Source organism: Sturnira hondurensis, unplaced genomic scaffold (genome assembly GCF_014824575.4).
Source record: "Sturnira hondurensis isolate 20B ecotype Veracruz unplaced genomic scaffold, ASM1482457v3 Scaffold0001020, whole genome shotgun sequence".
In the NCBI taxonomy this organism is placed as follows: Eukaryota; Metazoa; Chordata; class Mammalia; order Chiroptera; family Phyllostomidae; genus Sturnira; species Sturnira hondurensis.
The window spans coordinates 1589852-1601860 of NW_028073651.1; the positions used below are offsets into that span (position 1 = coordinate 1589852).

Here is a 12009-nt window from a genome sequence, read left to right on the forward strand (position 1 = left end):
GGTGTATTTGGTAGATACTGGTAGATACGCTACTGGCTGTTTTCTCATCTCCTCTTCCCAGGGAGCACTCCTTTTCTTCCCCCAAGCTCTGTCCCCCTCACCTTTTCCTCAGAGCTCCACCTCCCAGGCTCCAACCCCGGAACTGAGCCCCATCCTTGACACAAGCCCCGCCCCTTGGCCCCACCTCCAGCTCCCCCGCCCCCTGCACTACCTCTGGGTCTTCACCTCTCCCTCCAAGCCCCGCCTCCTAGACTCCGCCCCCTGACCCTTGAGCTCCACCCAAGGCCCCGCCTCCAGCCCTTCACCTCTCACCATCACACTTGAGGCCCTGGCGCACCAGACCGAAGAGCATCTCCCCGCAGTGGTCGCAGAAGGCAGGCGCTCGGTAGGAATGCACCGTGAGCGCGTGCGGGCGGATCTGGAAGTCCTCGAAGGTGGCGGAGGCTGCAGGCAGCAGAGAGAGGCAGATGATTGAGCTGGGGCCCCGCAGAGGCCATTGCAGACCCCTCGTTCCCGGGTTTCTTACAATCCTCCCAGTTGCCAGGTTTCACTGTCCCTTCCTTCCTTCATTTACTCACATATTACATCCTACGTGGATTCAAGTCCCAGCTCCACCACTGGGCAAAACACCTATGTGCTTATGCCAGGGNACCGTGAGCGCGTGCGGGCGGATCTGGAAGTCCTCGAAGGTGGCGGAGGCTGCAGGCAGCAGGGAGAGGCAGATGATTGAGCTGGGGCCCCGCAGAGGCCATGGCAGACCCCTCGTTCCCGGGTTTCTTACAATCCTCCCAGTTGCCAGGTTTCACTGTCCCTTCCTTCCTTCATTTACTCACATATTACATCCTACGTGGATTCAAGTCCCAGCTCCACCACTGGGCAAAACACCTATGTGCTTATGCCAGGGACTGGGAGGAGGGGGAGGGGGAATTGTTGAATGGGTAAAGCGCTCCAGTTCTGCAAGATGAAAATAGTTCTGGGCACAACAACGTGAATGTAATTAACACTAATGAGCAGTGGACCTAAAGTGGTTATGATGGTACATTTTACTTTGTGTATATTTCACCATTAAATTTTTTTCAAGATTTTATTTATTCATCTTTAGAGAGAGGGGAAGGGAGGGAGAAAGAAAGAGAGAGAAACACGTGCAAGAGAAACACCTATCGGTTGCCTCTCACACACCCCGCACTGGGTACCCAGCCCACAACCCAGGCATGTGCCCTGACATGGAATCGAACTTGCAACCTTCCAGTTTGCAGCCTGGTGCTCAATCCACTGAGCCACACCAGCCAGGGCACAATGACAATTTTTTTAAAGAAAAAATAGAGATGCTGTGTCCCACCCTCAGACTTTTGAATCTACTTAATCTAGGGTAGAGCCTGAGTATCAAGAGGAAAAAAATCAAACACCTACATACCTCAGTTTTTTCATCTTTAAAATGGAAATCCAATAAAGATGTGTTGAACATAGTTCTAAGTGGGAGGAATAGCACATAGAATAAAACAAAACAAACAAAATCCCTGCCTCCCCTCTAGTGAGGGAGGCAGATAAAGAAAATGAGATAAATATTCTCATTTAACAATCACCCAGTCTAGCAGTTATTCTGTGCCAGGCACTGCTCTAAGTACCTCTAAAAATTAATGGATCTTTGCCCTGGTTGGTATAGCTCAGTGGATTGAGCATGGGCCTGTGAAGCAAAGGGTAGCCGGTTCGATTCCCAGTCAGGGCACATGCCTGGGTTGCAGGCCAGTTCCCAGCAGGGGACACACAGGAGGCAACCATACATTAATGTTCCTTTCCCTCTCCTTCCCTTCCCCTCTAAAGATAAATAAATAAAATCTTAAAAAAATAATAAAGTGATTTCTTAAAAAAAAATTAGGAGAGGCTTAGGAGCCTCTGGGACAACTTTAAATGTACCAACATCTGAATCATAGGGGTGTCAGACAAAGAAGAAGAAGAGCAAGAAATTGAAAACTTACATGAAAAGTAAAAATGAAAGAAAATGTCTCTGATTTGGTGAAGGAAAGAGACATACAAGTCCAGGAAGTACAGAGAGTCCCCAACAAGTTGGACCCAAAGAGGACCACACCAAGACACATCATAACTAAAATGCCAAAGGTTAAAGATAGAGAATCTGAAGAGGAAAGCAGAGAGTTACCTACAAAGGAGTTCCCATATGAGCTCCTTTGAGAGCTGATTTCTCAACAACAACAACAAAAAAAACCTTTGCAGGCTAGAAGAGACTGGCAAGAAGTATTCAAAGTGATGAAAAGCAAGGCCCTACATCCAAGGTCATTCTATCCAGCAAAGCTATCATTTAGAATGGAAAGGCAGATAAAGTGCTTCCCAGACAAGGTAAAGCTAAAGAAGTTCATCATCACCAAGCTCTCATTATATAAAAAAATTTTAAAGATTTTATTTATCTTTAGAGGGGAAGGGGAGAGGGAGAGAAATATCAGTGTATGGTTGCCTCTCATGCAGTCCCTGCTGGGAACCCGACTGCAACCCAGGCATGTGTCCTGACTGGGAATCAAACCGCAGTTGTTTGGTTTGCAGGCCCACCCTCAATCCACTGAACTATGCCAGCCAGGGCTCATTATATGAAATTTTAAAGACTTATTTAAGAAAAAGATCAAAACTATGAACATTAACAGGGCAATAAATTCACAACTATCAACAACTGAATCTAAAAAATAAAACAAAAACAGCCCTGGCTAGTGTAGCTCAGTGGATGAGCGCGGGCCTACGAACCACACGATCGTGGTTCGAGTCCCAGTCAGGGCACATGCCTGGGTTGCAGGCCAGTTCCCAGCAGGGGACTCATGAGAGGCAACCATACACTGATAGTTCTCTCCTTCTCTCCTTCCCTTTCCCTCTAAAGATAAATAAATAAAATATTAAAAAACAAATAAAGTAAGCAAACAACCAGAACAGGAACATAATCATAGATATGAAGATTATTTGGAGGGCTATCTGGGAGGGCGCAAAGGGAGAATGGGGTAAAAGGTGCAGGGATTAAGAAGCATAATTGGTAGGTACAAAATAAACGGGGATATCAAGAACAGAATAGGAAATGAATAAGCCAAAGAACTTATATGTACAACCCATGGACATGAACTACGGGGTGGGATTGCTGAAGGGAAGTGGGGTACCAGGTCGGGGGTGGAAAGGGGAAAAGTTGAAACAACTGTAATAGCATAATCGAGAAAATACATTTTTTAAAAACTAACATTCAGCCCTCGGTCAGGTACATATTGTTATAGTCCCATTTTCTATAGGCAAAGATTGGCGCACAGAGAGGTGAAGCAACTTGTCCAGGGTCACACAGCCAGCAAGTCACAGAACTGATGTTCAAACACAAGCAAGTGTGGCTCTAGAGTTCATGCTTTTATTTATTTTTTTAACTTATTTTCTTCACTTGATTTTTTAAAAATATTTTATTTATTTATCTTTAGAGGCGAAGAGAAGGGGAGAGGAAGAGAAATATCAATGTATGGTTGCTTCTCGTGCATGCCCTGCTGGGAATTGGCCCCTGCCGGGAACTGGCCTGCAACCCAGGCATGTGCCCTGACTGGGAATTGAACCGCGATCGTCTGGTTCACAGGCCCGCGCTCAATCCACTGAGCTACACCAGGCAGGTCTAGAGTTCATGCTTTTAGCTCATACTTCCTGCCTCGGGAATTTGTAAGTAACAAAATTTGCAGGTGTTTAGAAGTCAGTAAGTGCTTAGGAGAAAAAATTAAACAAGGAAGGGAGATTGGGAAGGTTCGGGAGGTCCAATTTGAAATAGGTGGCCAGGGAAGGCCTCCTCGACATGACGTTAAGGCAAAGGCCTGAGGAGGTAGGGTCTGAGCCATGCAGGTGTCTAGAAAAGAACATGTTAGACTCTCTTGCTCCCTGCCTTTCCCGCTCTCTAAAAATAAATAAATAAAATCTCTAAGAAATGATAGTATCTCTTTATAGGTTCTTTGGGTTTTTAAAGATTTTACTTATTTATTTATTTATTGAGGGGAAAGGAAGGAGAAAGAGAGGGAGAGAAACATCAGTTTGGGGTTGCCTCTCACGTGCCCCCTACTGGAGAACCTGGCCCGCAACCCAGGCCTGCGCCCTGACTGGGAATCAAACCCAAGACCCTTTGGTTGGCAGACATGAGCTCAATCCACTGAGCCATGCCAGAGCTCTTTATAGGTTCCTTAAGGATTAAATGAATATATGCAAAGCTCTTAAAACAGGGCCCAGCACATAGAAAGTACTCAGTAAATGTTAGCTATTATTTTAGAAGTTTCATTTCTGGACTGAGTCTCATTCCTGCCCTCCCACACCCAAGTTTCAGTCTAGTATTAAGCTAATTTTCTTGGTATTATGCAACAAAAAGGAGACTCTCTTCTGTGAGCCAAGCACTATTTACACACTCAAGATAAAGCTCTTAACGAGACAGATTTACCCCCCCCAACCTCTCAGAAAACTGACATTCCTTTGGGGAGATGGACACAAAACATAAACACCTAAATAAACAGGGACATTTCAGACAATGGAGGAAACGGCATTTAAGCTGAGCTCCAAATAATGAGAAGGAACCAGCTGTGAGACGACCAGCCTTCCAGACATCAAGAACAGCAAGTGCAAAGGCCCTGAGGTAGGAGCGGGCTCGGTCTGTCCAAGGGACAGAGGGCAGGCAAGCGTGGCTGGAACCAAATAAGGCGCACGGTGTGAAGAGACGCATTCAGGGAACTGGCAGAGGCCGGATCATGGGCAGACTTGAGGCCATGTGGAAGAATTTGCATTTGATCCCAAGGGGCATGGGGAGTCCCGGGAGGACTCTGAGCATCGTGGAGCATCATGATCTGACTTAGGCACTACTGGCATATCTCGACAGGAGGGGATGGCAGCTTGGACCGGCAGAGACAGTTGGAAGTAAAGTGGGAATGAATGTTAAAGTAGGACCCGTGGGTTTGATGGCAGAGGAAGTGAAGGGGAGGGAGGAAAGAAGCAGTAAGGGCTGCCCCAAGGTTTGGGGCATGAGCGCCTGATTTGAGGATGGTACCTTTGCCCCAGATGCTGAGGAGCAGATTTATAGGGGAGGAAAATAAAATTTCTGTCTCGGACAGTCCAAATCTGAGATGCCTGGAGATCCCAAGCAAAAGTGTCAGGGAGCCCTGGCTAGGTGGCTCAGCTGGTTGGAGCATCTTCCGATAACCAAAAAGTCTCAGGTTTGATTCCCAGTCAGGATATGTGCCTCAGTGGACAGTTCGATCCCCAGTCCAGGCACGTACAGGAGGCAACCAATCAGTGTTTCTCCCTCATATCGATGTTTCTCTCTCTCCCTCCCTCTCTCTCTAAAAGCAATGAAAAAAATGTCCTTGGGTGAGGATTAAAAATAAAGGGGTGGGGGTTAGGGAGATGGCTACATGAACAAGAAGGACCTGGTTTCGGGGGAGTGACCAGGGTAAAGACAAAAATCTAAGAGTCGCCCAACTGTGTGAGGGTATTGAAACCCCAAATAAGGTCCCAAGGGAATTAAATCGAAACTTCTAATTGTCATCCATCCACTCAACAAATGTAACTGAGTACTGCAGGCTGCAAGGGTTGCTTGTGGGGAGGGGGCAGGAAATACAGCCATGGATGAGGCAGATAACTTCCACCCCCTCCCTCCTATAGGAACCAAGGCCCATAGACTGAGCAAGGTGCTGTGAGCTTGCCCATCTGTAAAGTGGGAATGGCCAGTGGGCGGGCCAGATCCTGGCTGAAAATACAGGTGCTGGGCGTAGCTCATCTTGCAGAGTCAGATTTCATTTGGCATGTGAGTGGGACGGAGGCGTGGGCATCGAAACACTTTAAACTTCATATCAGAGACTAACTAACGTACTGCTCCAAAAGGACGCTAGAAGTGCCAAACCGTACACACCGCTCCACCTGCAGCCTGATGGGACGAAGCAAGTTTAAGGCAGTCCCCAGAAAGCTCCCTGGGGTCCCCCACCCCACTCTGTCTTCCCCAAAGGCACCCACTCTCCTGGATTCTAACACCATGGAGTAATTGTGTCCATCTTTGTGCTTCATAAATGGAATTATACAGAATGTAGTCTGATGTCTGGCTTCCGTCTCTCAGCACTAGTAGGTTTGGGAAATTCCTGGGTGTTGCAGTGCACGGCTCACGTTCCAGTTCCACAGTGTTCTTACACAACAGCAAATGTATCCATTCCGGGGAAGCGGAGCAATCGTTTGTAAAAGCTCCCCAGGTGATTCTAACCGGCAGCCAAAGCTTAGAACCACTGGCTCCTAACTTGAAGACGCAAGTTTCTGGACCCACCTCCCCTTCCCCTCCTTCAGGTGCCCCGCCCCCCCGCGCGAGTCTCCGCCCCTAGGCGGACCAAGCCTCTCACCGGACAGCACCACCTCCACCAGGTCGCCTTCCTGAATGTCTCCGGCTGAGCGCACCAGCTGCAGGAGGTTAGCAGACGTGGGGTCATGTTTGAAGAGCAGGATCTTGTCGTAAAGGCCGTAGAAGCCACACTCGGGGAACTGAGGGGAGGGAGAAGGAGGTGGTGACGCAAAAGCAGCGGTCTGGAACCCTCCCAGGGCAGGGACGCCTGTTTCCCCCGGAAACTCAGAGACCCCGCAGCTCCTCGCTTCCTGCGGCCTCGCTTTCAGGCCCAGCTAGAGCTGGGCAAGATGCTAGGGCCCCAGGTGTGTTGGGAGAGAGCTCAGGTCAGAGTTTGGTGACTGGATTAGCGCAAAGGGGCAGGAGGGAGAGTGGCCCTGGGAGCCTGGGCACCTAGAATTTCCCCGGAGATGGCGTGGGGGGGAGGGTGGGGGTCCGAGTGAGCACTCCTTTCCTTATGCCCACCCCCCTCCGGCTTCCTTCCTGGATCTATTGTCCCAGTTACCTGGCTCCAGGCCCAGCGCTGGGGCAGGGCGAGCAGAAAGGAGGGACTTTAAGACTCTCAGTGGGGGAGGGGAGTCAGGGCTCTGCAAAGGCTAGAGTTTAAGGGAGCTGAAGGTGCAAGGTGCCCCCCACGCAACGCCCAAAGAACCCAGGTGTCCAGGTCCCCAGCTTGGGAGGGTGGAGACAGGAAATGAAACCCGGTAGAACAGAAAGTGAAACAGCCCAGGTGGGACCGCTGGAAGGAAAGAAAGGGGCCCTACCACACCTGGCTGGAGAGGCAGAAAATAAAACCGGGGTGAGGCCTGAGGAAGCAGGCTGAAGACTTGAGCATTGAACAAAGAATTTCACCCAGGGGACCATCTGCCCACCCCCCCGCCCAGCCCAGCCTGTTTTCCCAAGGAGCAGGCTCATTTGGGTGTGTGAGCCGGGCCTGCTAGTTTGGGGGCCAGGGGCGGGTCAAAGGAAGCCCTATCTGTTTCTGCCCACCGGGAGAGGATCCGCAAGTGACCCGGACCACCTGGGCCTTGGTGGCCCGGGAGGTCTTTCCCTAAGATGCTGTCTGTAAAATGGGGGAGTAGGCCGAGTTCTGGATGTTTCTCAGAAGCCCAAAGAGCTCATTTCCAGGGGTCTGAGAAGATCCTGAAATTTGGAGATTTGAGGATTCCAACTTGCTTACATTATAGGATCAGACATTCCAGAGTTTTCAGCATATTCTCATTCGTTTTAAGATTCTCTATAGCCTAGATTAGCGGCAGTCCGTGTTTTAAGGTTCTAGGAGTCTGCTGTGCTAGGCACATGGCAAAAGAGGATTCTAATATGGTATTTGACTATCTTAGCATTAAAGGATTCCAAGGACCCAGGAATCTAATATTCCAATGTTAGAATGTTAGAATAAACATTAATATTTAATGTTTTCGTATTTCAACAACCAAGGATTCTAATGTTTGAACACTTTGTATCAGAGGAGTTCTGACCCCCAGGCCCCCACCCTGATGACCCTGGAAGCCAGAAGTGAGATGGGGTTGGGGAAGGCGGGTTTTAATAGGCCAGCATCAGTCAGACCCAGGGGTGATGGGGAGGTGGGGTGGATGGACAAAGTCTCCAGAGCCTCTGAACTTTGGGAAGAGGTGCCTGCCCCTCCACACACATCTCAGGTGGGAGGAGGGGGCCAGAGATTGGGCTCAGAGACCTCACTTGCCCCTGGCAGCCAACCCAAGCACACACACCTACACCTGTCACCCGATCGCCACGGCTTCAATTTCTACTGTTTCCACCAAATGGGAGGTCAGGGATGGGCCTGCGCTGGGAGGTGTTCCCCCAACCCCATCTACTGTCAGCACCTGCCCCTTCCTCCTCCCTTCTTCCACACCTGGTGGGCCCCTCCCTTCCTCCCTGCCGGCTGCAGAAAACAACATGCAGGGACTCGCAATTTGGGGAGGCCTCTGGGGCACCGCACCCCTGCCCAGGTCTCCCTCAAACGGGTAGTGGGGTAAGGAGGCAACTGGGAACCAGAGCCCGACTCCCATCCCTCGGTCTCCCAAAGCTTGGACTCCCTCTCCCTCCCATACACCAGGCTCCCAGTCACCTCTGTTAGGGACCCCCTCCATCGGACCCAAGCTGGATTGGGGAAAGCCTGCGCCCTTACCTTCTGGTCCACGATGGAACAAGCCAGCTGCTTCACGTGGGCCAGCTCCGAGGCAGCGGGCAACAGCACGAACTCTCGGGTCAGTCCGATCTGGATGTGGAAGGAGACCCCAGGGCCCGGCGCCGGGACTGTAACCTGGGGCAGCAGCGGTGGTGGCGACTGCAGGTCCAAGCCGCCGGGGGGCGGAGGAGAACCCGGCCCGGGAGAGCCCGGGAGCCCGGCAGGATGGGAGGGGGCGGCAGCCATGGGGGAGGCCCGGGACCGGCCGCCCCGCGCCCACCCGGGACCGGGCTGGAGGAGGTTGGAGAAACCCGGATCACTGTATCCAAGTGTTCTTGTACACTGGTCTTGGGAGCGCGGGATCCCGGGATCCGAGAAGAGAAATCTGGCAGGTTGAGGGGACTCGAGGATGGCGTGACCCTGGGAAATTAGAGAAAAGAAATTTACTGGATCAGTCGCCCGGGAATCAGACGATCACAGACGATCAGAAAAAAAAAATGGTTTGGGGATCCAGCGATTGAGAGATTTCAAGAAATCAAAGAAGAAAACCTTGTATGTCGGGGTCGCAGGGATCAGCAGAGCCCCAGGATACAAAGGCCCCTTGGAAAGAGAAAGGACTGAAAAAGGAGAGGGGAACCCCAGAATCCAGAGGCTCTAAAAAAAGGATCTAATAAAGGGGGGCCGAGAGATTCACCAGACCTTGGGGATGAAGGGCAAGGGTCTGAGTCGGGGATCGAGTGGATCCCAGCGTTCCGACGGGCCCGGGGATGTGCAGAGAGATCCCGAGGGCCGAGGTGCTAAGGGGGGAATCTCACAGATCTCGGAAGCTGGAAAAAAGTTCAGTCGGGGGCCTAGCGGGGAAGGGGGCGTTACCGGCTGCGGTGGAGGTGGGGCAAGGGAGGGTCGCCCGGCGCCCGTGGCTCTTTTTCCTTCGCCAAAGTTTAACTCGGCTGCTGCGGCCCAGAAGGAAGTGTCCGGAGCGACGGCTCAGCCAGCCAATCGGCGCCGGCCTAGGTGACGTCAGAGAGAGGGCGGGGTGTGCCGAGGGGGCGGAAGGGGAGGGCGGGCCCAGGACCTCGGAGTCTGGGGTCTGGGAGCTCGGGTAGGAGATAAGAGGCCGGAAGGTGGCCCCGATCCCTCCTTCCAACCCGACGGAGTCGGCAAAGTTAACTTTTCACTGAGCTGGAGAGGGAGGAGCGAGCCAGCCTCTTCGCTACCCCAGGTTGCCGGGGAGGGCGCGGAGGCGGCGCCTGGCCCTTTAAGGAAGGAAGGGGGACGTCTTGCTTGCATCCGGCGCCCACCGCAGGGGAAAGGGTGGGAAACGGGGTGTCAGGTCCGGCCGGCTGTCTGGGCTCCGCCTCCCCCTTCCCCGACCGTCTGCTCTGCCCCTTCCGCCTCTCGGCTCTAGTCAAGGGCTGAGATACTGTTGCAGAGTACCCCTAGCCCGTTAGTTTCACAGGTGGGAAGACTGAGACCTCCAGATGGGCAGAGGTCGTGGTCTCAGGTCTGTTTCCAAGCAACCTCGGGCAAGGCGCACGGCGTGAACCAGATCCGGGCTACCTCTGCAGGAGAGTCAGGCCGAGGGCGGGTGGAGCTGTCCTTTCCTTCCCTCAGCTCCCCACTCCACCCCAGCCCTCTGGAAGGTGAACGACCGGAGGCCTGGGGTGCCCGGAAGGGCCATAGCGACCTGGGAGGATCACACACGCACGCCGTCTCACAGACGGAGAAGCATTGGGCTCTGTGACGTTGGGTAGGTGATTTCCCCCCACCGAGACTCAGTTTCTCCGTCTGTCCACAAGATTTGACCCCAGAGGGTCTTGGCGGGGATTGAGATTGTGTAGTGGGGCCTGGAACACAGTTCCGTAAACGGTGGCTATGACTGCCATTGCAGGGGTACAGAGGTGGGCATCCTAACCACTCAGGTGGGCGTGTTCAGCCATCCAACGAGCATCATCTGACAGTCTGCTGTGTGCCCGGCCTGTCATAAAACACCTTTTAGCTCCTTGAGAAGCAATTTAGCTGTAGCTGGTATGGCTCAGTGGATTGAGTGCCTGCCTGAGAACCAAAGGGTCGTGAGTTCAATTCCCAGTCAGGGCACACATGTGGGTTGTGGGCCAGGTCCCTAGCAAATACACATTGATGTTTCTTTCCTATTTCTCCCCCGCTTCCCCTCTGTCTAAAAATAAATTATTTTTAAAAGATAAACAATTTAGACTTGATTTCTCCTCCCCAGATAATAGGAGTGGCTACCATGTAATTTACATACAGGAAGCTAAACCTCAGAGGCAAAATGACTTGTCCAACATCAAGCCAGTTGCTACCTATCACCCTACCCCATTCATCCCGGTTTGAGCTCCAAGGGCATCCAGACAGACGGGCATCTGCCTGCATGCATTCGACCTGCAGGACTGGCTGGGGGTTGGGGCTCTGGGAGCAGCCCCCCTCTCTAGGGCTGTTGGGGGAGCGGAGGTAGGTGCAGTACCGATTCTGTCACCACATCCGGGGGCTGGCTGGGGCTGGGGAAGGAAGTCTGAGGCTGGAGTGAAAACCCACACCACCACCTGGGGAAGCTGTTGCGAGCCCAGAGGGATGAGGGGGAGGCCACATGGAGCCCACAGACCTGACGGCCGGCTGCCCACCTGCACCCTTCTTCCTTGCCATGCTAATACTTCCCCAGCGTGCGGTTTGTAAGACTTCATCCTCAAGCGTTCAGGGGGCTATAAGCCCTATTCTGGGCACCCAAAGGCAGCCCTCGACAACCTAGAAGGTGCTGGGACTTGCCCAAGGACATTTTGCTTGTAGGTAGCAGGCTGAGCAAGCAGAGTGACAAGGGACAGAATACAAATTCTGATGACCTGCTGGAGGCCTTGTAAACCTTTTGAGGGCCCTATCCCCGCTCTGGTCTCTAAGGCATATGCAGTGCTCCCCACTTCCTAAGTGTTTCCTGGCCCAGTGAAATGGCATGTGCTAACAGGGGTCTGGATCCTGCCAAGTGTACAGGTGAATGCTGACTGGACCACTTCGGAGGGACTCATCCAGACGCCACATCTCCCAGCAGGTGGAGGTGTTCTGTGTGGGCAGCTCCCAGGCTCTCCCTTCCTGCTCCCTGTGCACACAGGCGTGGGTTAAGGCAGGAAGGGGGCAGCCCGCACATGGGGAAGGCAGGTGGGGCGAGGGTGCTGAGTCCCGAGCTACACTGAAACATTGGACCATCTGCTTGTGGGACTCTGAGGCTGCTGCTGTTGCAGCCCCAGGGGAGGCAGCGCTCAGGGACAAAAAGGAGGGGCAGGGGAGATTCGGTCCTGTACCCCGACTTCCGTCCTTCCGCCCACACTGCGCCCAGGCTCTGGGCCCCTTTCTGTGCTCCCCACCCTACCACAAAAGCCCAACCCATCGGCACATGCCCTCTCTCCAAGCTCCACCTACCCGACAGAGCCAGTTACTCTGCCCCCAAAGTCCCCGGTCCCCAAACAGCACTGCCACC

General features: G+C 52.7%; 1 protein-coding gene across 2 annotated transcripts in view; it reads right to left on the reverse strand.

Moving 5' to 3' along the window:
- The window catches only part of PRKD2 (protein kinase D2), a 32361-nt gene extending 22839 nt beyond the window's left edge, over nt 1-9522 (reverse strand). Inside the window, exons 1-4 of one of the 2 annotated variants that reach the window (XM_037059166.1) lie at nt 9399-9522; nt 8526-8945; nt 6378-6516; nt 313-444 (exon numbers count right to left, since the gene is read on the reverse strand). In XM_037059166.1, the coding sequence (XP_036915061.1) occupies nt 313-444; nt 6378-6516; nt 8526-8771 (517 nt within the window). In that variant the 5' untranslated portion in view covers nt 8772-8945; nt 9399-9522. The other variant, XM_037059175.1, reaches the window with a different exon arrangement.
- Between the last annotated feature and the right edge of the window lie 2487 nt (nt 9523-12009).